The sequence below is a fragment of the Chiloscyllium punctatum genome, chromosome 5, assembly GCF_047496795.1.
Source record: "Chiloscyllium punctatum isolate Juve2018m chromosome 5, sChiPun1.3, whole genome shotgun sequence".
Lineage (NCBI taxonomy): Eukaryota > Metazoa > Chordata > Chondrichthyes > Orectolobiformes > Hemiscylliidae > Chiloscyllium > Chiloscyllium punctatum.
In genome coordinates, this window is record NC_092743.1 from 263242 (window position 1) to 290393 (window position 27152).

The 27152-nt window shown below is 49.3% G+C and overlaps 1 protein-coding gene across 2 annotated transcripts; it reads left to right on the forward strand.

Moving 5' to 3' along the window:
* Positions 1–10: 10 nt before the first annotated feature.
* On the forward strand, positions 11–26888 carry asb10 (ankyrin repeat and SOCS box containing 10). 2 transcript variants are annotated; one of them, XM_072569611.1, is made up of 5 exons: positions 11–379; positions 10745–11012; positions 13900–14404; positions 19403–19516; positions 22215–26888. In XM_072569611.1, exons 1-5 carry the CDS (start codon positions 67–69, stop codon positions 22398–22400), a joined length of 1386 nt encoding a protein of 461 aa, XP_072425712.1. In that variant the 5' UTR covers positions 11–66; the 3' UTR covers positions 22401–26888. The 2 variants fall into 2 exon arrangements, with proteins under 2 accessions (XP_072425712.1, XP_072425713.1); XM_072569612.1 differs by lacking the exon at positions 11–379 and adding an exon at positions 7504–7892.
* Positions 26889–27152: the final 264 nt, after the last annotated feature.

Here is a 27152-nt window from a genome sequence, read left to right on the forward strand (position 1 = left end):
GGCACTGATCGACAGACACCAGCAGACAGTCAGAGAGCAGTGTGAGCAGGAGACAAGCAGTTCCATATGTCCAGGCACAGTTTTGTGTTCAGCTCCTGGTCTCTCCGCTCTCTGGAGTTGGAGAGAGAGGCGCTGGAGAGGGACAGGTTCCGCAGGCAGTACCAGAGCATGTGTGTGGCCCGAGCTGAGAGCTACAAACCCCGGGGGACGGGCACTCTGGGTTCAGAACCGGGCTTTCTGTGTAAGGACCCACTGGTTCATAACGCGCTGTTCACAGGAGACAACCAGAGAGTGAGGCAACTATTCGGCAACAAGTGGCCTCAGAATCTGCTGCTGCTGGCCTCGGGACATGACCTGAAGTGGCACTCCGAGAAACCGGGTAAGAGTGGGAGGTTGCTGGAGAAACTCAGCAGGTCCTGTAGACAACGGCAGAGGGAGAGCGGTTTAACATTTCAGTTTTGAGGAAGGGTCACTGGACCCAAACGTTAATTCTGTTTCTCTCTGCACAGGTGCTGTCTGACCTGCTGAGTTTCTCCAGCAACTTCTGCTTTCCTTCAGAAAAGTAGTTATTTATTTCCAGCTGACAGACCAGAAGGGGCCTTGTGTTAAAGTCACAGCCTCGTGAACCTCCCACAGCATTGAACCTGACTTTTGTCAGACAATGTCCTGCACATTCTTCATAGAAGAATCATAGAATCCCAACAGTATGGAAGAAGGCCACTCGGTCCATCAAGTCCATACCAACTCTCTGAAGAGTATCCCACCCAGACCTAAGCTAGCCCTGTAACCCTGTACTTCCCACAGCCAATCCACTTACCCTGCACATGTTAGGATACAGGAGCACCTGGAGGAATCCCACACAGTCACCTGAGGCTGGCATCGAACCCAGGTCCCTGGCACTATGAGGCAGCAGCACTGACCACTGAGTCACCGTGCCACCCCAGCTTCAATCCACTCAACTGAGGTATTCAGGTTGGGAGGGGGGGGTGAACATGGCCAAGAGACAGGAGACAGAGTCTCTGAGTGAATGGTAGTTGTTTTTTACAAACTCAAGGGAGGTTTCAGTGGTTTGTGTGAAAGGCAAGTTGGGAAATTACTGCTGTTCCTGATCCCAGGATTTGGGTAAACTGCAGTAATTCAACCTGACTGTACCTTCTGAGTTTGCTATCGCTGCAAACTGACTAGGGAAGTGCTGGACTTCGGGAAGACAGTCTGGGCAAATCCAGACACAAGGCAGATAGTAACAGAACCAGAAACAGTGCTGGAGAAACTCAGCAAGTCTGGCAATGTCTGCAGAGAGAAAAACAAAGTTAATGTTTTGAATACAGTGGGCCTTTATCAGAAATGAAAGGTGGGACAAGGTGGCATTTACACTGAGGGCAGGGTTAGGGGTGGGGGAGTGAATAGAGGACATGGAGACGGTGCTGGGGGGGGAATAAGAGGTGGGGAGAGAGAGAGTGAGAGAGAGATAGAGAGAGAGAGAGAGAGAGAGAGGTGATCAAAAACACAGATTTTCAGCATCCAAAGTGTTTGTTTTTATTTCCATGACAGTTAAGATTTGACACAATTATATATTAATGAGTTGGTTGTGGGAACAAAGTGTAACATCTCAAAGTTTGCAGCTGATACCACGTTGGGTGGGAGGGTGAACTGTGGCGGAGATGTAGAGATCCTTCAGCATGATCTGGACAGGGAGGGGGAGTGGGCAAGTCAATGGCAAATGCAGTAAAATTTGGATAAATATGAGGTTATTCACTTTGGAAGCAAAAACAAGAAAGCAGATTCCTACCTGAATGGCTGTAAATGGGGTGAGGGGCGTGTGCAGTGGGAGCTGGGTGTCCTTGGGCACCAGTTGCTGAAGGGAATCGTACAGGTGCAGCAGACAGTAAAGTAGGGAAATGGGATGTTGGCCTTCACTGCGAGAGGATTCGAGTACAGGACAGGGATGTGTTGTTGGAGTTATACAGAGCCTTGGTGAGGTCACACCTAAAATATTGTGTTGAGTCTTGGTCTCCTTTTCTGAGGAAGGATGCTCTTGCTCTTGCAGGAGTGTAGCGAGGGTTTCCCAGGCTGATTCCAGGGATGGCGGCACTGATGGATGAGGAGAGATTGTTTTCACTGGAGTTCAGATGAATGAGGGGGATCTTAGAGAGATTTATAAAATTCTAACAGGACTAGACAGGGCATTGCAGTAGTGAGCGTGAGGAATTCATTACCACGGGAAGGAGCTGATGCCAAAACATTGAATGTATTCAAGAGGCAGCTAGATATAGTACTTGGGGGCAAATGGGGTCGAAGGTTATGGGGAGAAAGCAGGATTAGGCTGTTGAGTTGGAGGCTCAGCCATGATCATGGTGAATGTGGAGATGCCGGTGTTGGACTGGGGTGGACAAAGTTAAAAATCACACGACACCAAGTTAAAGTTCAACAGATTTATTTGGAAGCACTAGCTTTCGGAGTGCTGCCCCCTTGTCAGGTATCTAACGGGGCAGGGTCATAGCACTCAGAATTTATAGCAAAAGATCATAGTGAATAAAACGATGTGATATGTTGAACAAACCCAGATTGCTGTTAAGACTTTCTTCTTTTAGAATGGGCTGCAGGTTTCTGTTCGTTAATATGTAAATCCCAGACCTTCCTTCACATCACATTCCTGAGATAACTTAAGGTTTTATATAAAAAAGTGACAGCTCAGCTCATACAATGCATTAAAGATGGGAGGTTAGAGTCTGTCTGTATCCCAACCTTGAGTCAGACGGGTTCTATTTGCAGCTGAGATGTCATTTTTTTAAATAAAACTTTAAGTTATCTCAGGAATGTGACTTGAAGGAAGTTCTGGGATTTACATACTAATGAACAGAAACCTACAACCCATTTAAAAGATGAAAGTCTTAACAGCAATCTGGGTTTGTTCAATATATCGCATTGTTTTATTCACTATGATCTTATGCTATAAATTCTGTGTGCGATGATCCTGCCCCGTTAGTACCTGATGAAGAAGCAGTGCTCTAAAAGCTAGTGCTTTCAAATAATGCTGTTAGATTATAACCTGGTGTTGTGTTATGATTGTGATGAATGGCACAGCAGGCTTGAAGGGCTGAATGGACTCCTCATGCTCCTATCTTCTATGTTTCTAGGTTTAACATTTGGGAGACAGTTCTGAGAGCAATACAGACAGAGAATGTGCTTTGGGTGGGGAACCTCATGCTCACCTGTAAGTGCAGCACTGTCTGAGGGTCAAGTCCTTTTCGATCCTCAAACAAGGTCCATCAGAACCTGGGGCAATCTGTCAGCCACAATTCCAATAATATACTCAGGTTCATTTCCTTGGAGAATGTCATTCTCCTGGGTTCATTCCATTTCCTGATTTACACCTGTGGGTGGCACAGTGGTTAGCACTGCTGCCTCACAGCGCCTGAGACCCGGGTTCAATTCCCGCCTCAAGCGACTGACTGTGTGGAGTTTGCACGTTCTCCCCGTGTCTGCGTGGGTTTCCTCCGGGTGCTCCGGTTTCCTCCCACAGTCCAAAGATGTGCAGGCCAGGTGAATTGGCCATGGTAAATTGCCCATAGTGTTAGGTAAGGGGTAAATGTAGGGGTATGGGTGTGTTGCGCTTCGGCAGGTCGGTGTGGACTTGTTGGGCCGAAGGGCCTGTTTCCACACTGTAAGTAATCTAATCTAAACCTACTTCAGAGATGTTACTGTACCTTGTAGACAGGAGACCAGCACAAATTACCTATTCAATTCACTGCCTTTATTTTCTTCTATCAATTCTCACACTCACTTTGTTAACGCTTGTCTTAAAATATCTGCTAGAAACTCTTCTAACTGTTTTTATGTTTCTCTCCAGCTTCCTCTCCTGTTTTCATTTTCCTTATTAATATATTTGTCATTCTTTATTTAGGTTTTATTTAACCTAAAGGGCATTGGTTTAGGGTGAGAGGGGAAAGATATAAAAGAGACCTAAAGGGCAACTTTTTCACGCAGAGGGTGATACGTGTATGGAATGAGCTGCCAGAGGAAGTGGTGGAGGCTGGTACAATTGCAACATTTAAGAGGCATTTGGATGGTTATATGAATAGGAAGGGTTTGGAGGGATATGGGACGGGTGCTGGCAGGTGGGACTAGATTGGGTTGGGATATCTGGTCGGCATGGACGGGTTGGACCGAAGGGTCTGTTTCCATGCTGTACATCTCTATGACTCTATGATTCTAAAAGTCAAAGCCAGTAAAGTTAAAGAAAATACACATAACGTTTTGAGAAATTATGTACAATTTTTTTAACTTGACTAACTTTGACTCTTTCAGTGGACCCAGATGGTGGCTCCTCACCTCAGTGGTCTTGTTTTCTCTCTTGTTGAAATGTATCTATTCTGTACATTCTGAAGCATATATTAAATATCTGCCAATGCATATCTCTTGACCTATCCCTTTAGCGAATTTGTCAAATCACTTTAGTTAGCTCTGTATTTGTACCTTGATAATTGTCTTTTATTTATTTTCAAACTACCAGTCTTGGACCCACGACTCACTCCCTCAAACCGAATGTAAAATTCAATTGCATTGTAGCCACTACAACATAGGGGCTCCCTGTCTCAGAGGCTGAGACAAAGCTGCTCCTTTAACTAGGTTATGTTGTCCATGGTTTTCATTTCAGAGAGGTCATAAAAGGCACAGGTTCTGAAAAGTCTAAGTTTGAAGGGTTTTAGGGGCAATTTGATAAACACTAACAGATACTGCCTCAGGGCAACAGGCTAACAAGTTTTTGAAAAACCCTCTTACAATGAAAGGGAGTGGCCCGTTCTCCCAGCTCAGCTTCTCTCTGGTTTGGTTTGGTTTTGGCAGTAGTGTGGGAAAAGCTGCTGGACCCACAGAAGCAGGTCCATGCTGGTACTCTCTCTCTCTCTCTCTCTCTCTCTCCCTCTCTCTCTCTCTCTCTCCCTCTCTCTCTCTCTCTCCCTCTCTCTCTCTCTCTCTCTCTGATATCTCTCCTGTAAGTCCCTGTGTTTGATTTCACCTTTTGTGCCAGAGAGTGTTTATGGGGATTGTTGGCAAATATTGGGAACAGCATCATCAAGTTGGGATAACCTGTTGGATTTTCAGATAAGTAAAGTTATTCGGTATTCTGTTCTCTTCTGTTTGTGTTTCATTCAGTAATCTTGCAAATAAATTCTGTTTTGTTTAAAACTACATGGTTTAACCAACTGCATCCCTCCTGGAATATCTGCATTAGGGTCTGGGCTACTTTCTTGAAATGTTTTGAGGGGCCCTGGCCTGGCCCATATCAGAGATCACGAGTTATCTCATTGCACAATACCAGTCAATGTGTAGCCTGCTCTCTGGTTGGGTACACCATGCACTGTTCGAAGACACGATCCGAAAAGTATTCGATGATTCCCTATTCTAAAATACTTTTGCCACCTGGCTTTTCCGGTCTATATGTAGATGAAAATATCCAGTGATTTCCTGACCCTTTCTGAAAAGCTCCTATTATTCCTTCCTTTATAGTACATCCCACTGTGTGGTTACTGTTTGGGGTTCTGGACTGCACACCCCCCCAGGTGACGTCTTGCCTTTATCAATTCTGATTTCTCCTCAAACTGTTTCCATGTTCTGGTTTCCTGAGCTCAGAACATCCGTCTGTGCTGGGCTAATGCCATCATTAACTAACAGACCCAACCATTCTGTCTTTTCCGAATTTTGTGTCATGCCTCATTGTCATGTACCCATCAAGAGTCAGGACCCAGACGATCTCCCGTGAGTGTTTCTCTGCCTCCACATTCAATTCTGAGAAAGGATATTCAGATCTTGGAGAAAGTGTGTTGGAAATTCACGGTCTGTTTCCGGGGAATGGAGGGGAGCTGCAGTGAATGTTGACAGACTGGGCAAGCTGCGACTGTTCTCTGCAGAAGAGAGAGATTTAATTGGTCCTGAGGGGTTTTGGTAGAGTCAGTGAGGAGCAGCTGTTTGTGGTGGCAGGAGGAGGGGTAACTGGAGGGAAATAGATGAAGGTGCTAGAGAAATGAACAAAGGGCAAGGAGTTGTGATCTGGAATGTGGTGTCTGAAAGGGTAGGTGAATTGGAATTTTCAAAAGGGAATTAGCAAAAAACTTGAAAGGGAAATGTTTCCAGGACCATAGAGCAGGCAAGGGGAAATTCAGTGGGTAAACTCCTTCCTAGAGCCAATACAAACACAATGGGCAGAATGGCCTACTGTTCTGATTCTGGGTTGATGTCAGATTACATCAGAGAGTGAGCAAGAGCAAATGAATTAATTGAAGACAATTTTAGAAGCATTGAATGGGAAGAGGCCCCTGTGAGAGTTGGTGAGTCTGACAGATGCCAGGCTGTAAACTGAAACTGCAGTCTGACACTGCGCCAGGAACAGTCATGAGGCAGGCAGGAGCAGTAAACAGACGAGATCAGACAGGCTCAAGAGCTGCATGAAACCTTGGGAGCAAGTTGGAAACATACTGGTGGGGTGCTCAGAGTGACCTGGTATTACAACAGCGGGAGCTGAGTGAGGGTCTCTCTGTGTGGGGCACTGTGCAGTGTGACCCCAGGGTGAGGGTCTCTCTGGGTGGGGCACTGTGTAGTGTGACCCCAGGGTGAGGGTCTCTCTGGGTGGGGCACTGTGTAGTATGACCCCAGGGTGAGGGTCTCTGTCTGTGGGGCACTGTGCAGTGTGACCCCAGGGTGAGGGTCTCTCTGGGTGGGGCACTGTGCAGTGTGACCCCAGGGTGAGGGTCTCTGTCTGTGGGGCACTGTGCAGTGTGACCCCAGGGTGAGGGTCTCTCTGGGTGGGGCACTGTGCAGTGTGACCCCAGGGTGAGGGTCTCTGTGTGGGCACTGTGCAGTGTGACCCCAGGGTGAGGGTCTCTGTCTGTGGGGCACTGTGCAGTGTGATCCCAGGGTGAGGGTCTCTGTCTGTGGGACACTGTGCAGTGTGACCCCAGGGTGAGGGTCTCTGTGTGGGCACTGTGCAGTGTGACCCCAGGGTGAGGGTCTCTGTCTGTGGGGCACTGTGCAGTGTGACCCCAGGGTGAGGGTCTCTCTGTGTAGGGCACTGTGCAGTGTGACCCCAGGGTGAGGGTCTCTCTGTGTAGGGCACTGTGCAGTGTGACCCCAGGGTGAGGGTCTCTGTCTGTGGGACACTGTGCAGTGTGACCCCAGGGTGAGGGTCTCTGTCTGTGGGACACTGTGCAGTGTGGCCCCAGGGTGAGGGTCTCTCTGTGTAGGGCACTGTGCAGTGTGACCCCAGGGTGAGGGTCTCTCTGTGTAGGGCACTGTGCAGTGTGACCCCAGGGTGAGGGTCTCTGTCTGTGGGACACTGTGCAGTGTGACCCCAGGGTGAGGGTCTCTGTCTGTGGGACACTGTGCAGTGTGGCCCCAGGGTGAGGGTCTCTCTGTGTAGGGCACTGTGCAGTGTGACCCCAGGGTGAGGGTCTCTCTGTGTGGGCACTGTGCAGTGTGACCCCAGGGTGAGGGTCTCTGTCTGTGGGGCACTGTGCAGTGTGACCCCAGGGTGAGGGTCTCTCTGTGTGGGCACTGTGCAGTGTGACCCCAGGGTGAGGGTCTCTCTGTGTGGGGCACTGTGCAGTGTGACCCCAGGGTGAGGGTCTCTGTCTGTGGGGCACTGTGCAGTGTGACCCCAGGGTGAGGGTCTCAGCGTGGGGCATTACTGCAAGGTTTCATTATGTCCAATGTTATTGTCACCTCGAAAGCAGAGGGGCCAGCCTGGGAGTTCTGGCAGGCACTGTTGTTAGGTGATGAGGAGACACTGGTCCTCCTGATTTCTGACCCTGGTCAAAGCAATCTTCACCCCAATGTGATCTTTGACACCAGCGACGTGGAGCAGTGGAAGAATTACAGATACAACCTCCGAGCTCTGAGTACGTGAGTGACCTGTGTGAGGGGACTGGGGTGGGGGGGGGGGGGGGGGGGGGGAAGGGGGGGGCGGTGGAGAGGGTGGTCGTGGAGGACTCGAGGGGCGAACCAGTAATTAATGACATTAATACTTGGAAATGAATATACTGGTTCTGCTGGAGCTCTGTTCTGAGGAATACAAGACAGTGGGAGCAGGATGCATCATTGACAAGATTCACTGGGGTTCCCTCGTGGGTAAGGAAGGAATCAGGAATTTGGGATCTCTGGGTGCTGGGAATCTCTCTGAGCGATTTTGCTCAGAAAGTGAAATTGGGAGGTTTTAGAAACGAGGCGAGCCAGGGAGCTGGGAAATAGTGAGCGTCTGTCCACTTCAGAAAAGCTAAATAGCACAGACCCTGGAAATCCAGCACAAAGTAAGAGGTGCCAGCAATGTTCAGCATGTCAGGCAGTATCTGTGAATAGAAACAGTTACAGTTTCAGATCAGGGACTCTCTCTCTCTCTCTCTCTGTCTCTCTCTCTCTCTGAGCTGAACCATTCCTGTGAAAGGTCACTGACCAGTTTGTCCCTGCCAGCTCCGTTACTATCTGAGCACCTCCCGAAGCGTGTTGGTCATCGTTCTGTTTTGGTGAAAGTGTGTGCAGCTCCACAAAAAGACACTGCTCTGACCTTTCTGAGTGAGACAAGCTGCACACGTACTAAAGACCATGGGACATAGGAGCAAGTAGGCCATGCAGCCCACCAAGTGTGCTTCACAATTCACGGAGAACATGGCTGATCTGATTATCCTCAACCCCACTTTCCTGTGTTTCCCCATAACCCCATGATTCTCACACAAATTAAAACATCTGTCTGTCTCAAACATCCACATCTGCAGGAGACCCCAAAGGCTTTGACACACACAAATATTTCTGAAGTGTTCCTGAATGACACACAGCAGCTGAAAGCTCCCACAAAGGTCGATGTGAGAACCCATTTCAACGGTCTACCTTCAGGGAGAAAGATTTACCACGAGACCCTGGAAGAAACTAACCTGTACACCACCATCACACGGAATACAGGGAGAACTAACCATTTGGATACAGAACTGGCTCAAAGGTAGAAGACAGAGGGTGGTGGTGGAGGGTTGTTCTTCAGACTGGAGGCCTGTGACCAGTGGAGTGCCACAAGGATCGGTGCTGTGTCCTCTACTTTTTGTCATTTACATAAATGATTTGGATGCCAGCATAAGAGGTACAGTTAGTAAGTTTGCAGATGACACCAAAATTGGAGGTGTAGTGGACAGTGAAGAGGGTTACCTCAGATTACAACAGGATCTGGACCAGATGGGCCAATGGGCTGAGAAGTGGCAGATGGAGTTTAATTCAGATAAATGCGAGGTGCTGCATTTTGGGAAAGCAAATCTTAGCAGGACTTATACACATAATGGTAAGGTCCTAAGGAGTGTTGCTGAACAAAGAGACCTTGGAGTGCAGCTTCATAGCTCCTTGAAAGTGGAGTCGCAGGTAGATAGGATAGTGAAGAAGGTGTTTGGTATGCTTTCCTTTATTGGTCAGAGTATTGAGTCTCGGAGTTGAGGGGTCATGTTGCAGCTGTACAGAACATTGATTAGGCAACTTTTGGAATACTGTGTGCAATTCTGGTCTCCCTCTTATCAGAAGGATGTTGTGAAACTTGAAAAGGTTCAGAAAAGATTTACAAGGATGTTGCCAGGATTGGAGGATTTAAGCTATAGGGAGAGGCTGAACAGGCTGGGGCTGTTTTCCCTGGAACGTTGGAAGCTGAGAGGATGGAGAGGTTTATAAAATTGTGAGGGACACGGATACGGTAAATAGACAAGGTCTTTTCCCGAGGGTAGGGGAGTCCAGAACTAGAGGACAAAGGTTTAGGGTGAGAGGGGAACAATATAAAAGAGACCTAAGGGGCAATGTTTTCACACAGAGGGTGGTACGTGTATGGAATGAGCTGCCAGAGGAAGTGGTGGAGGTTGGTACAATTGCAACATTTAAGAGGCATTTGGATGGGTATATGAATAGGAAGGGTTTGGAGGGATATGGGCCGGGTGCTGGCAGGTGGGACTAGATTAGGTTGGGATATCTGGGACAGTTTGGACCATGTTGGATCATGTCAGACCATGGGTCTGTTTCCATGCTGTACATATCTCTATGTCTCTGTAACAGAGGACTTGTATAACCAAGGTCACATTCAGGTCTGTGTGTGTGTGTCTCTCTCTCTCTCTCTCTCTCCCATTCTCTCTCTGGCAGGAATTGTGGAAAATGTAAACCGGGCATGTTGACATTGATTGGTCCAGACTTTTCACTGAGAATGTAGGAAAAGAGCACCATATAGTGAGCCCACCTGGCAATCTGAAATTCATTGTCACTGCATTTTTTCTTGCATTTAGGATGATAAAACAAACATTACCCATAATTTTAGTATTTCTTGTGAACGGTCCAGAGTACTGACCCTCCGACAGTGCGGCACTCCCTCAGCACTGACTCTCCGACAGTGCCCACTCCCTCAGCACTGACTCTCCGACAGTGCCCACTCCCTCAGCACTGACCCCTCTGACAGTGCGGTGTTCTGGTTTTCTCCAGAGATGTAACGGGGGTGATTTGGTGCTGAACTAATGGATACTGGGAGTATCCTGGAAATCTCTGTGAGTAATGGATGAGCACAGGTAAAGGATTCATCCAGCACCAGCTTCTTGAGGGGCAGTTATGGATGTGTGAGGAATGTCAGTGACCCCTTCAACCCAAAGATGAAAGTAAAGCCGCAGGGATGATGCTGCTGTCATTGTTGGTTCCAGTCTGAGGGAGGAGACTGACCAGGACCTTGTTACTGCTTGTGTTCCCGTAGGGATCTGGTCGTTGTGTTACAAGCAGGAGTTTATTACCCCCTTGCAGATTACAGCCAGCCGGGGCTATGACAAGTGCCTCCAGCACCTGCTGACCTCTGGGGCAGATGTCGACTTTGCCCCCGGAGGGAAGACGGCTCTCCATGAAGCCTGTGAGAATTCCCAGAGTGAGTGTACCCGCCTTCTGCTCACATATGGAGCAAACCCCAACTCCATCTCCGAGGATGGCTACACCCCACTCCACCTCTGCACCGCCCCGGAATCCCTCCGGTAGGTCAGCCATCTGCCAACTCCCTACCCTCACCGGGGGTGCGGGGGGGGGGGGGGGGGGGGGGGGGTGCGTGGAGGGGGGGTGTGCGGGGGGGGGGGGGGGGGGCGGGAAGGGGGGTGCGGGGGGGTAGGAGGAAAGATGGTTCCCTCTGGAATCACTGGAAATAAGGAAGGTTGTCCTTTCAACCAATCAAACCCCCGGCGTTGGGCTCACTGATCAACTGGATCGATCACCAATGGACCAATAGAGGCCACTCTCTCCACAGAGTCCCCAGACCCCCCCGCCTCCGGAATTCAGCCCCCTCACCCTCCCCTCCCCAACACACACATCCTCCCTTGCCCTCCTTCTCTCCCCCCCTACTTCCCGGTTCCCATCCCTCTCTCCCTGCTCTCTCATCCTCCCCCCCATCCATACCCCCCCCCACCCCACCAAGAGTCTCTTCTCTCCCCCCATTGCCCCATCCTCCTTCCTGACCCACACTCTCCCCTACTATCTTTGATGGTCCCATCACCTTCCCTACCCCCAACAACCCCATTGTGAGCTCCCCCACCCCGGCCCACCTCCTGCACCCCCCATTCCCCCCACCCCCACCCCCTTTGGTGGGGCACACTCCCTGCTGCCCCTTGGGCCGTTCCTGCCTCTGGTCCTGCCAGTTGGGCTGAGGGTCCCGTGTGGGTGGAGGAGGGGGGGGGGGCAGAGACATGATCAGAGAAGAGGGCAGCACACCCACCACCCAACCCCCATCACCACCCCCAGCCACCTCCCCCACCCCCACCCACAATCCCCACCCCCACCACCCAACCCCCATCACCACCCCCACCCACTCCCTCACCCCCCACCCACAATCCCCACACCAATCACCCAACCCCCATCACCGCCCCCACCCACAATCCCCACACCCACCACCCAACCCCCATCACCACCCCCAGCCACCTCCCCCACCCCCACCCACAATTCCCACACCCACCACCCAACCCCCATCACCGCCCCCACCCACAATCCCCACACCCATCACCCAACCCCCATCACCACCCCCACCCACTCCCTCACCCCCCACCCACAATCCCCACACCCACAACCCAACCCCCATCACCACCCCCATCTACTCCCCCACCCCCACCCACAATCCCCACACCCATCATCCAACCCCCATCACCACCCCCACCCACTCCACCAGCACCACCCACAATCCCCACCCCCACCCCCACCCACTCCCTCACCCCCACCCACAATCCCCATACCCACCACCCAACCCCCATCACCACCCCCACCCACTCCCCCACCCCCACCCACAGTCCCCAGCCCCACCACCCAACCCCCATCACAGCCCTCAACCACCTCCCCCACCCCCACCCCCACCCCCACCCACAATCCTCACACCCATCACCCAAACCCCATCACCGCCTAAACCCACAAACCCCAGCCATACCACCCAACCCTCATCTCCACCCCCATCCACCTCCCACAGCCTCACCCACAATCTCCACACCCACCACCCAACCCCCATCACCACCCTCCCCCACCTCCCCCACCCCCACCCACAATCCCCATACCCACCACCCAACCCCCATCACCGCCCTCACCCTCACCCACAATCACCACACCCACCACCCAACCCCCATCACCTCCCCCACCAACAATCCCCACACCCACCACCTAACCCCCATCACCTCCCCCAACCACCTCCCCCCCCCCCCCACCCACAATCCCCCCTCCCCCATGATTTGTTGCAGCCATCCTGGTGGAACAATCCCTTTGAGGGGCAGTCGCTTCTGTCTTTACTGGAGGTGGGGGTATTATGGCTGGGGGTGGTGATGGGAGGGTGGGGATTGTGGGTGGGTGTGGGGGGGTGGGGGAGTGGAGATTGTGGGTGGGAGTGGGGGGGGATTTTGGGTGGGTGTGGGGGTGGAGGGTTGGGGGTTGTGGGTGAGTGTGTGGGTGGGGGTGGTGATGGGGGTTGTGGGTGGGGGTGGGGGGGAGTGGGGGTTGTGGGTGGGGGTGGGGGAGTGGGGATTGTGGGTGGGGGTGGGGGAGTGGGGATTGTGGGTGGGTGTGGAGGTGGGGGTGGTGATGGGGGTTGTGGGTGGGGGTGGGGGGGAGTGGGGGTTGTGGGTGGGGGTTTGGGGATTGTGGGAGGGGGTGGTGATGGGGGTTAGGGTGGATGTGGGGGAGTGGGGGTTGTGGGTGGGGGTGGGGGGGGTGGGGGAGTGGGGATTGTGGGTGGGTGTGGGGGTGGGGGAGTGGGGATTGTAGTGGGTGTGGGGGTGGGGGAGTGGGGATTGTGGGAGGGGTTGGTGATGGGGGTTAGGGTGGATGTGGGGGGTGGTGGTTAGGGGGTGTGGAGGGGATTGTGGGTGGGTGTGGGGGTGGGGGAGTGGGGATTGTAGTGGGTGTGGGGGTGGGGGGGAGTGGGGGTTGTGGGTGGGGGTTTGGGGATTGTGGGAGGGGGTGGTGATGGGGGTTAGGGTGGATGTGGGGGGTTGGGGGTTGTGGGTGGGGGTGGGGGGGAGTGGGGGTTGTAGTGGGTGTGGGGGTGGGGGGGTTGGGGATTGTGGGAGGGGGTGGTGATGGGGGTTAGGGTGGATGTGGGGGAGTGGGGGTTGTGGGTGGGGGTGGGGGGGAGTGGGGGTTGTGGGTGGGTGTGGGGGGGGTGGGGGAGTGGGGATTGTAGTGGGTGTGGGGGTGGGGGGGTTGGGGATTGTGGGAGGGGGTGGTGATGGGGGTTAGGGTGGATGTGGGGGATGGTGGTTAGGGGGTGTGGAGGGGATTGTGGGTGGGGTTGAGGGCTGGGTGGGGGTGGGGGATGTTGGGAGCGGTGGGAATTGCGGGAGGTGGTGTTGGAGCCGGATTTACCCGCGGGGCTGCCATCATCTGTGTGGTTGACAGGTGTGTGGAGCTGTTGCTGAGGTTTGGGTGTAACGTGAACAGTCGCACAGAGGACAAGGGCGACACAGCTCTGCACATTGCAGCCAGGTTCGCTTTGGAGGGTCATGTCCAGTTGTACCTTCGTCACGGAGCATCTGTGAACAGGCTGAATGAGAGTGAGCAGAGCCCACTGCACTGTGTATGTGCCCAGTCCCACAGCAGTGAGGATGCTGACAGGTATTTCCGAGTCTGTCACTATCTGATTGAGCATGGGGCCAGTGTGGAGGCACTGGATGAAGAGAAGCAATCAGCACTGCACTTGGCCTGTCGCACAGTCAACTACAGGATGGTGGACCTGCTCCTGAGCCAAGGAATTGATGTTAACCGTATGGACTACGGGGGAAACGCCCCAATGCACAAAGCCCTACAGGCTGTCGCTTACAAGTTAGAACATGAACCCGAACGCACCGTCCGATCCCTTTTAAACTATGGATCCATCCGGATCTGGCCAGGTGCTATTCCAAAGGTGAGTTAATACTTTCACTGCTGCTCCTTTATTGCTCTGTTTAAGTGGGCGTAAGGTGTGGATGAACATCCCTTTCCCGGGAGACAGAATCAGAGATTCAGAGGGGGCAGCTTCACCCCCAATGGAGTCATATCGGGGTTTCCTCAACATGACCGTAAAGTACCCACCTGCTCCTTCCCTCTGGTTGGTGCTCTGTAACTCCCAAACTGTAAAAGATAAGGCCTTCTATCTGAGGAGATCACTAAGGAGGTCTGAAGCCATTGTTCAACCACCTGCTCCGAAAGTCTGCTCACATGTCAATTTTTAAATCCACATGATTATCCCAAGGTCCCCATGTGGATGTTCTTTTTGTAGCGACTGTTTTCACCCCTTGTTAGTTTATTTGTCTGTCCACAGTATATGGGCCAAAAGTGATGGATAGATTGCAATAAATCTCAGCACACAGACAGGCTCTCTGGGAGAACGGATTCGATTTGATGATAATGTAGATCTGGATCCTGGAATTTTCTAAAGGATCCACGATTTTTGGAAGATGGGGAAGTTGTTTGTTTCTTTTTAAAAGAGATGTTGCTGATTATTTGTTTTGAACTGTATTGATTGTTGGAGTGTTATGGGGATTGTCTCAAAACAATCATCAAATCGAATCCGTTCTCCCAGAGAGCCTGTCTGTGTGCTGAGATTTATTGCAATCTATCCATCACTTTTGGCCCATATACCGTGGACAGACAAATAAACTAACAAGGGGTGAAAACAGTCGCTACAAAAAGAATGTTCACATGGGGACCTTGGGATAATCATGTGGATTTAAAAATTACACAGGGCTCTGGGAAAGAGCAGGGGCCGTGGGTACATTGGGTAAAATAGGAATTGGGCACAGTGCCTCAGTGGTTAGCTCTCCTGCCTCACAGCACCAGGCACCTGCATTTGATTCCATCCTTGGGTGACTGGGTGGAGTTTGCACATTCTCCCAGTGTCTGTGTGGGTTTGCTCCGGGTGCTCCAGTTTCCTGTCACAGTCCAAAGACATTCAGGTGAGTTGGATTCAGCATGGGAAATGTAGCATTACAGGGTAGGAGGGGGAGTGAGTCCGAGTGGGATGTTCTTCAGAGGGTCAGTGTGAACCCGATAGGCTGAATGGCCTGCTTCCACACTGTGGGGATTCAATGAATCTAGGACTCAGCAAGTGCACAGCCAGTTGAGAATGTCCCTGGTTCTGTATCATTCCCTGATTCGATTCAAACCCCTGGTTCTCAGATTCATCTGTTTCCATCTCACCCACAGACCCTGACACCAACACCCACAGTCTCTTACACTAACACCCACATATTGTTGTCTCATTTCCCCAAATCAGTCGAAGCAAAACACTCAGAAACACCGTATGGTTTTACCTCCTTCATCTTTATTCTGGGCCCTGGACAGAGAGAGAACGATCACCCATGTGCACAGAGACACGCGTTCACGGTCTCCTCTCAAACAGCAGTTTTTTAATGAACGATATAGTCATGTTACAGGGAGGAGCATCCAGATATGGCAACATACATATTAATTGGGTGACTGTTATAATCAGTGAGCGTCAATAGTAAAGATTAAACCATCTGCTGTTACAAGGTGAATAACTGACTTCACACAATGAATACTTTTCACTTTGTTAAACTAACCTCATATACTGAATGTTTCCAATATTGTTAAATGGCTCTACATAATGACTGCTTTTCCAACTTGTTAACCCATTACCCCGCCTCCTGCACCACATTGTTAACTGCAAGTTCCTATCTGATCTGAGTCATGCTCAGCTGAACCTCTTGGTCCACAAAACTCAGAAATAAACTCCCTACCTGCTCTTTCCCGACACACATTCTCACACAGACCTTTACGCCAACACCCGCACATCCTTACACTGACACACTCAGACCCTTACACCAACACCCACACGCCCTTACACCAACACCCATAGACCCTTACACCAACACCAACACACACTTACACCAACATTCACACATTTATACCCATAGACCCATACACCAACACCCACATGCCCTTACACCAACACCCACACACCCTTACACCAACACCCACAGACCCTGACACCAACACCATCAGACCCTTACACCAACACCCATAGACCCTTACACCAACACTAACACCAACACCAACACACCCTTACACCAACACCCACACACACTTACACCAACACCCACACACCCTTACACCCACATCCACACACCCTTAACACCCACATCCACACACCCATACACCAACACCCACACACCCTTACATCAACACCCACACACCCTTACACCAACACCCACACACCCTAACACCAACACCCACACACCCTTACACCAACACCCACACACCCCTACATCAACACCCACACACCCTTACACCAACACCCACACACCCTTACACCAACACCCACACAACCTTACATCAACATCCACACACCCTTACACCAACACCCACGCACCCTTACACAAACACCCACACACCCTTACACCAACACCCACACACCCCTACATCAACACCCACACACCCTTACACCAACACCCAGACAACCTTACACCAACACCCAGACAACCTTACACCAACACCCAGACACCCTTACACCAACACCCACACACCCTTACATCAACACCCACACACCCTTACATCAACACCCACACACCCTTACACCAACACCCACACACCCTTACATCAACACCCACACACCCTTACACCAACACCCACACACCCTTACACAAACACCCACACACCCTTACACCAACACCCACACACCCCTACATCAACACCCACACACCCTTACACCAACACCCAGACAACCTTACACCAACACCCAGACAACCTTACACCAACACCCACGCACCCTTACACCAACACCCACACACCCTTACATCAACACCCACACAACCTTACACCAACACCCACACCCTTACACCAACACCCACACACACTTACACCAACACCCACACAACCTTACACCAACACCCACACACCCTTACACCAACACCCACACACCCTTACATCAACACCCACACACACTTACACCAACACCCACACACCCTTACACCAACACCCACACACACTTACACCAACACCCACACACCCTAACACCCACATCCACACATCCTTAACACCCACATCCACACACCCTTACACCAACACCCACACACCCTTACACCAACACCCACACACCCTTACACCCACATCCACACACCCTTACATCAACACCCACACACACTTACACCAACACCCACACACCCTTACACCAACACCCACACACCCTTACATCAACACCCACACACCCTTACACCAACACCCACACACACTTACACCAACACCCACACACCCTAACACCCACATCCACACACCCTTAACACCCACATCCACACACCCATACACCAACACCCACACACCCTTACACCAACACCGACACACCCTTACACCAACACCCACACACCCTTACACCAACACCCAGACACCCTTAACACCCACATCCACACACCCATACACCAACACCCACACACCCTTATATCAACACCCACACACCCTTACACCAACACCCACACACCCTTACATACACACCCACACATCCTTACACCAACACCACACACCCTTACACCAACACCCACACACCCTTACACCCACATCCACACACCCTTAACACCCACATCCACACACCCATACACCAACACCCACACACCCTTACACCAACACCCACACTCCCTTACACCAACACCCAGACACCCTTATACCAACACCCACACACCCTTACACCAACACCCACATTCCCTTACACCAACACCCAGACACCCTTACACCAACACCCACACACCCTTACACCAACACCCACACACCCTTACACCAACACCCACCCTCCCTTACACCAACACCCACACACCCTTACACCAACACCCACACACCCTTACACCCACACCCACACACCCTTACACCAACACCCACACACCCTTACACCCACACCCACACACCCTTACACACACATCCACAGTTGCCTTCAGCCTTCTCAAACTGTAAGGACTCGACCTAGGTACAGTTTCCTTTCTGAGTTTCATGAAGGTAAAGTGTAACTCCCCTTTCCACTCATTGAAGCTCAAGACTGTGGCTGTCCCTTAATCCCAGTCTGGATCCATAACCCTCTTTATCCCTTTCCTGAGGATGGCTGTCCTGGAATTGGATGCAGCTCCACGAAGGCTCACTTGGCTGATCCCAGGGATGGAGGGACTGTCCTATAAGGAGAGGTTGACTAAGTTGGACCTTCAGTCTTCAGAATGTGGAAGAATGATGGGTGATTTTCCAGGCCCATGACAGAGTGGCTGTGGAGAGGCTGTTCCTGTTGTGGGAGAGATCTGAGGGTCATCTCTCAGAAAAAAGGGGTCTGTTTCAGACAGTGATGAGGCGCAACCTGGGCATTCAGGATATTCCAGGCTGAGAGAGAGAGAAAGAGATTTTTAAAAAGGGAGGGAATTGAGGGTTATCAGGAAAAGGCAGGTGTCAACCATGATCCCATTGAACCGTGGAGCTGTGATGATGGATGGAATGGCCTGTTTCTGCCATGCCTTATTGTCTCACTTGTTTCCTCATCCCTTTACGCTCATCTCCCATCTCTCCCCTTCTCTCTGTGAACCCATGCCCCTGACCCTGGATGCTCAAACCACGTCCCCCCAACCCCAGTTCCCCCATCTCATTCCATACACCACTCCTCTCTCCTCATACCTCATTCTCTCTTTTCTTGCACCCCCCCCCCCCCCCCACCCCACATCACCCCATCCTGCCCAAGGCTCCTCTATCCCTGTCCCCCACCCCTCAGCACTCTCTGCTGGTTCCAGCAGCTCTGACTGCACTCTCTGCTGGTTCCAGCAGCTCTGACCGCATTCTTTGCTGGTTCCAGCAGCTCTGACTGCACTGTCTGCTGGTCCCAGCAGCTCTGACCGCATTCTTTGCTGGTTCCAGCAGCTCTGACCGCACTCTCTGCATGTTCCAGGTGCTGAGGTTCTGCTGCCAGTCTCCGCGAACAATCGAGGTTCTCGTGAACGTTTACGATCGGCTGAAGGTGACAGATGATTGGGTGGAGTCTGTGCCGTTAAAGGTGCTTCAGGTAGGAGCTGCAGCCCAGGGGTCAGTGAGGGATAGCTCAGGGACAGTGCCCAGCTCCAGCCTCTCTAACATTGCACCCAGTAAAGATGCCTCATTCAGGAACCCTCTTTATAATCATGGGGCCCAGCCCAGGGGTCACTGCATGATGACCACCAGCTCCTGATGCAATAACTATCTCAGTCACTGAGATAGTGCCTTGAACACAATGAAGACAGAAACAGGGGAATATATTATGGGGAACAAAGAAATGGCAGAAGAATTGAATTGGTACTTCAGATCTGTGTTCACTGGGGAAGACACAAACAATCTCCCTGAGGTAACAGTGGCTGAAGGACCTGAACTGAAGGGAATTTATATTTGCCAGAATTTGGTGTTGGAGAGACTGTTAGGTCTGAAGGTTGGTAAGTCCCCGGGGCCTGATGGTCTACATCCCAGGGTACTGAAGGAGGTGGCTCGAGAAATCGTGGATGCATTGGTGATTATTTTCCAGAGTTCGATAGATTCGGGATCAGTTCCTGCGGATTGGAGGGTGGCTAATGTTGTATCACTTTTTAAGAAAGGTGGGAGAGAGAAAGCAGGAAATTATAGACCAGTTAGTCTGACCTCAGTGGTTGGAAAGATGCTGGAGTCTATTATAAAGGATGAAATTATGACACAGCTGGATAGTAGTAACAGGATAGGTCAGAGTCAGCATGGATTTATGAAGGGGAAATCATGCTTGACTAATCTTCTGGAATATTTTGAGGATGTAACACTGAAGATGGACGAGGGAGATCCAGTAGATGTCGTGTACCTGGACTTTCAGAAAGCTTTTGATAAAGTCCCACATAGGAGGGTAGTCAGCAAAATTAGGGCGCATGGTATTGGGGGCAAAGTACTAACTTGGATTGAAAATTGGTTGGCTGATAGGAAACAAAGAGTGGTGATAAACGGCTCCATTTCGGAATGGCAGGCAGTGACCAGTGGGGTACCACAGGGATCAGTACTGGGACTTCAGCTTTTTACAATATATGTTAATGATATAGGAGATGGTATTAGTAATAACATTAGCAAATTTGCTGATGATACTAAGCTGGGTGGCAGGGTGAAATGTGAGGAGGATGTTAGGAGATTACAGGGTGACCTGGACAGGTTAGGTGAGTGGGCAGATGCATGACAGATGCAGTTTAATGTGGATGAATGTGTGGTTATCCACTTTGGTGGCAAGAACAGGAAGGCAGATTACTACCTCAATGGAATCAATTTAGGTAAAGGGGCAGTACAAAGAGATCTGGGTGTTCTTGTACACCAGTCAATGAAGGTAAGCATGCAGATACAGCAGGTAGTGAAGAAGGCTAATAGCATGCTGGCCTTCATAACAAGAGGGATTGAGTATAGAAGCAAAGAGGTTCTTCTGCAGCTGTACAGGGCCCTGGTGAGACCACACCTGGAATATTTTGTGCAGTTCTGGTCTCCAAATTTGAGGAAAGACAGTCTGGCTATTGAGGGAGTGTAGCATAAGTTCACGAGGTCAATTCCTGGAATGGTGGGATTACCTTACACTGAAAGACTGGAGTTCTGGGCTTGTATACCCTTGAGTTTAGAAGACTGAGAGGGGATCTGATTGAGACATATAAGATTATTAAAGGATTGGACACTCTGGAGGCAGGAAACATGTTTCAGCTGATGGGTGAGTGCCGAACCAGAGGACACAGCTTAAAAATACAGGGTAGACCATTTAGGACAGAGATGAGGAGAAACTTCTTCACCCAGAGAGTGGTGGCTGTGTGGAATGCTCTGCCCCAGAGGGCAGTGGAGGCCCAGTCTCTGGATTCATTTAAGAAAGAGTTGGATAGAGCCCTCAAAGATAGTGGAATCAAGGGTTATGGAGATAAGGCAGGAACAGGATACTGATTAAGGATGATCAGCCATGATCATAATGAACGGTGGTGCAGGCTCGAAGGGCTGAATGGCCTACTCCTGCACCTATTGTCTGTTGTCTATTGTCTATTGAAATGTCTCAGCACCGTCAGCGAAGGCTCCAGGCAGATCAGAAACTCCTTGACCAGTTGTCAACACCACGTTATCTAGGGATTTGTGCGACTGTGTAATTGGGCAAATCAGTTCCCCTTGGCCAGCTGTAGTAGAAGCAGCCGCTAATGGAATGGATTTGGAGGCCCACAATCCTTCAGGTATGAGAATAACCCTCCACACGCGGCATGCTGTGGGCTGGTCAACCTACTGAGCTCCCTCTGCAGCCTCCAATGGGTAAATCTCACAAAACAGGCATGGGAGCTCAGTCCTGTCTTGACCATATGCCTGGCATCTCCTAATCCCAGGTTTCGGGATTTGTTCACTGTCCATCTTAGGATCATTTGGCTGGGCCTAGAATTGGGAGCTAAAAATAGAGGATGGTCATGAAAGAAGTCAACTCTTCTTTTCCCATAACATCCTTCCCAATCTCACGACTCTATGACTTGGCAAATCATAAAATACTTCTCAAAAAAAGTGGCAATTGCTGCGAGGTAGGAAATGCAGCCCCCAGTTGGCACACAGCAAGATCCCAGCCATGGTGAATGGCCAGTTTTTGTGCTCTTGGCTGGAAGGGTGGGGATATAGTTTGGGATTGATAGAATGGTTGGTGTGTGAGGGATTGTGTGAGCTGTAAATACAGGCGCAGCAGGCCAGCGTCCTGACATTGTGTGTCATTTGTCTTCCAGGAACACCAGGATTTCTATGAGTCCCTGTTTGCACTTTCCCAGACCCCACGTTCACTGCAGCATTTGGCCCGATGTGCCATTCGTAGACACTTTGAAGGGCATTGCCAGGAACGAATCCCTCAACTCCCACTGCCAACCTTCCTGAAGAACTATCTGTTGCTGCAGTTTCAGGACTATATCAGTTAGTGTGCTCAAACAAGACACTGCAACTTCCCATCGACAATCGCCAGAGTCCAGTGAAAACAACACAACCAGCCCAGCAATACAGACAATACAGGCCATTGTTCAGGGCTGACCCCACCACTCCACCAACTTCTAGATTCTAAATAATAAATGATAAACATCCCCTCCCTCCACCACCGATGCTCATAACAGCAGTGTGTACTATCTACAAGATGGACTGAGAAAATTCACCAAAGATCCTCAGACAGCACCTTCCAAACCCACGACCACTTCCATCTAGAAGGACAAGGACAGCGGATACATGGGAATACCACCCCCTGAAGGTTCCCCTCCAAGCCCATCACCATCCTAACTCGGAAATATGCCACAATCTAATGTCATTGTGGGTCTACCTACAGCACACGGACTGCAGCGGTTCAAGAAGGGAGCTCACCCCCACCTTCTCAAGGGGCAACTAGGGATGGACAGTAAATGTTGACCCAGCCAGCAACACCCACATCCCAGGAATGAACTGAAAATGTGACTGGAAAAGGAAAATGGGTAAATGTACCTGAGTAGTGAATTCATGCAATGTTTTCAGGATAGATTTTCAGCATGTTCTGGTGCTGCCCAGAGAACAGGCTGTACCAGATCTCGAGGAACTTTATAATCTTAACGTGAAGGAGCCTCTAGATTGCAGCGATTATAACAGTTTTGAATTTTCTTTTCAGTTTGAGAGAGAGTGGCATGGATCTGAGACTGTTTTCTTAAACATAAATGAGGGGATTTATGAGGATATAGAAGCAGAGCTGACAAATTGGAAAATTCAATTAAAGGATAAATCAATAGAAATCATAGGATACAGGAGGAGGTTATTTGGCTAATCATGTCTGTACCAGTTCCTGAAAGAGCTACCCAGCTAGCCCCACGATCCAGCTCTATCTCCATATCCCGCTAACTTCATCCCGTCCAAATGTATGGAGAAAGTGAAGACTGCAGATGTTGGAGATCAGAATCGAGAGTGTGTGGTGCTGGAAAAGCACAGCAGGTCAGGCAGCAGAATCAACATTTCGGACAGGAATTCCTGATGAAGGGCTCCTGCCTGAAATATCAATTCTCCTGCTCCTCGGATGCTGCCTGACCTGCTGTGCTCCTTCCAAATATATATCCAGCTCTCTTTTGAACACGGAATCAGCCTCCCACACTCTCCCAGGGAGCACATTCCAAATCCTAACAACTCTCTGAGTAAAGAAGTTTCACCTCATCTCACTCCGAGCTCTCTTGCTGATAGTCTTGATGTTGTGGCCCCCAGTTACTGACATACCAAGTAATGGAAACAGAATATCCTTCTTTACCTTGTCAAAATTGTTCATAATTTTAAACACTCTAATATGGGCACCTGTTAATCTTCTTTCAAGAAGAATAACCCAATCTCTTTAATCTTTACTTACATCTCAAATCCCTCATTCCTGGTAGCATTTTAGTAAATCTCTTTGAACTCTCTCCAGGACTGTAGCTTTCCATAAACACGGTGCTCAGAACTGAACACAATTCTCCAAATGTGGTCTGATCAATGATATGTTGAGGTGTAACATCATTTCCTTGCTGTTATACTCTATGCCTTTATTTATAAGTCCAATTACCCTTTAAGCCACCTTAACAATTGTTTCAACTTGCCGAGCTACCTTCAGGGAGTTATAAACATGAATCCTGAGATCCCACTGCTCCTGAACTCCCCTCAGTTGTACCATTGAGGCCTGTATTGTCTTTGTGTTTCTTCCACCAAAATGCATTCCCTCTCATTTCTCTGCATTGAAATTGATCAGCCAGGTATCTGCTGATTTTGCCAACTTGTCGATATCCCTCTGAAGTCACTCATTGTCACCTTCATAATTCACTATTCTCCCTAACTTAGTATCATCTGCACATTTAGAGATTTTTCTCTCAGCACTGGACTCCAAATTGTTTATATAAATCAGAAAAAGCAAGGGTCTCTGGGGAATACCATTTTCAACTCATCCTCAGTCTGAGAAATGCCCATCTGTAGACACCAAACAATTCTAATGTGTTAAACAACCTGCCACGTAGCACCATCATTGATTTTAATCATTTTCCAACATAATTTTGAACCCCATTTTGTTATGATCACTATTTCTCAAATGGTCCCCCACTCTGCTGGTCCCCACTGGCCCTACCCCATTTACATTCAGAGAGTCATACAGTGTGGAAACAGACCCTTCAGTCCAACTAATCCATGCTGAACATGTTCCCAAATTAAAGTCATCCCACCTACCTGCATTTGGCCTATATCTCTCTAAACCTTTCCTCGTCATGAACTCATCCCAATGTCTTTTAAACATACCTGCGTCCACCACTTCCTCTGGCAGCTCATTCCACACACAAACCACTCTCTGTGTGAAACAGTTGTCCCTCATGTCCTTTTTAAAACTTTCTCCTCTCACCTTAAAAATACGCCCCTAGTTTTGAACTCATTCACCTTAAGGAAAAGACCTTATCTATACTCCGTATAATATTATAAACCTCCATAAGATCACTCCTCACCCTCCTCTGCTCGAGTGGAAGAGGTCCCAGCTGAACAAGCCGAGGTTTTGAACTCAAACCCTCCATTCCCATCAACATCCTGGTAAACCTTTTCTGAATTGTCACCAAATTAATAATATTTTCCTATAATAGGGTGAGCAGAACTGCACACAGAACTCCAGAAGAGGCTTCACCAATGGCTGTATCATCAATGTCTGTACAATTTCAACTTGACGTCCCAACTCCTATACTCAAAGGCCTGAGCAATGAAGGAAAGTACGCTAAATGCCTTCTTAACCACCCTGAATATCCCTCTAAATCTTTTTGATTCAACCACTTGTCCAAATGTCTTTTAAGTGTTGTAACTGTCACTGCATCTACCACTTCCTGCAAAAGCTCATTCCATGTGTGCACCCGCCCTCTGTGTGAAAAGGTTGCCCCTCAGGTCCCTTTGTCCTCTCTCCCTAAAATTATGCACTCTAGTTTTGAACACTCAACCTTAGGAAAAAGACCTTTATTATTCATCTCCTCTGTGCCCCTTCATGATTTTATAAACTTCTAGAAGGTCACCCCTCAACCTCCTACACTCCAGTAAAAAGCCTCACAGATTATCCAGCTGAGCCTTATAGCTCAAACACTGCTCTCTGTTACCAACTCTGCTTGTTATATCCTCAATGCCAGCAAATTTATCCCTTTCACAAAACCATGTTGACTCTATCTGATGATATTAAACTTTTACAAATGTTCTTTGATTTCTTCCTTAATAATGGATTCTAGTATTTTTCCAATGACATGCATTAGACTGACTGGAAAAAAGATAATAAAGTAAGTGATGAAGAGGACATAAAGATGCCATTAAGGGGTTTAGCTAGGTTCCATGAGTAGGCAAAGATCTGGCAATAGAGTATGCTGTATGAAAATGTGAAGTTGTCCATTTAGCAGGAAGAATGTTTTTAAAAACAGGTTATGTGAATGCTGAGATGACAGAGCTCTGGGATGCAGAGGGATCTGGGTATACTTGTGCATGAAGGTTAGTCTGTGGGTACTTCGTGTGATTAGGAAAGATAATAGAAATTTGTCATAAGAGGAATTGAATGAAGAAGGAAGGAGATGGTAGTTCAGCTACGTGGGGGTGAGACCACATCGAGAGTGTTGTTTACAGTTTTGTCCTCCTTAATACCTGAAACTTAAAAGCCTGGACATACTGAAGTTGTATCCTTAAGAATGGTCACTGGACTCTAAACATTAACTCTGCTTTCTTGTTTTCTCCAGCAATCTCTGTTTTTGGTTCAGATTTCTAGCATCCACAGTTCTTTGCTTTGTATTATAGACTTGCATCGATTAGTTTAGAAGAGTAAGAGGTGACTTATCTGAAACATACAAGATCCTGGGTGGTGCATGTGGAAAGGATGTTTTCTCCCGTGGAAGAATCCAGAACTAAGGCTCTCTATTCCAAAATAAGGGGTTGCCAAGTTTAGGCAGGGAAAAGGAGGATAGCTTTACTACAAAGCATCATTAACCTTTGAACTCTGTCTCAACAGACAGTGCAAACAGAAGACAAGTACTTAAATGTTATTAAGGAATAACTAGATGGATTCCTCATTTGATTTGATTTATTATTGTCACATGTACCTAGGTACAGTGAAAGCTTTTGTTTTGTGAGCAGTACAGGCAGATCAGTGCATTAGGGCAGTAGAATAGAGCAGGGAATACAGTGTTATAGCTACAGAGGAGGTGCACAGAGAGAGGCCAACATTAAATAAGCAATATGATAGAGATTATCAAGAATAGGAAATGTGTAATAGTGAGATCACTGTGATCTAACTGAATACAGAGCAGGCTTCATGGATTCCTTTATTTCCTCCTCCAATTACTTGGGCCATATTCACTCCTGACTGTAACCATCTGGTTGGTGGTGAGCTTCAGGCAACCTTCATGAGACAACTGATTCGGGGTCTTAATTGTGAATCCAATGCCATGAACATAGAACATAGAACAATACAGCGCAGAAGGCCCTTCGGCCCTTGATGTTGCGCCGACCTGTGAACTATTCTCAGCTCACCCCACCACACTATCCCAAAATCATCCATGTGCTTATCCAAGGATTGTTTCAATCTCCCTAATGTGGCTGAGTTGACTACATTAGCAGGTTGGGTATTCCACGCCCTTATCACTCTCTGACTAAAGAACCTGCATCTGACATCTGTCTTAAATCTATCACCCCTCAATTTGTAG

Excerpts from the sequence above, each read along its gene's own strand:
- asb10 (XM_072569611.1), top strand. The coding sequence starts at position 67 with ATGTCCAGGCACAGTTTTGTGTTCAGCTCCTGGTCTCTCCGCTCTCTG. Across the intron at positions 11,013-13,899 it reads ACCGCCCCGGAATCCCTCCG|GTGTGTGGAGCTGTTGCTGA; the intron begins GTAGGTCAGCCA and ends TGTGGTTGACAG. Across the intron at positions 19,517-22,214 it reads TGCCGTTAAAGGTGCTTCAG|GAACACCAGGATTTCTATGA; the intron begins GTAGGAGCTGCA and ends TTTGTCTTCCAG.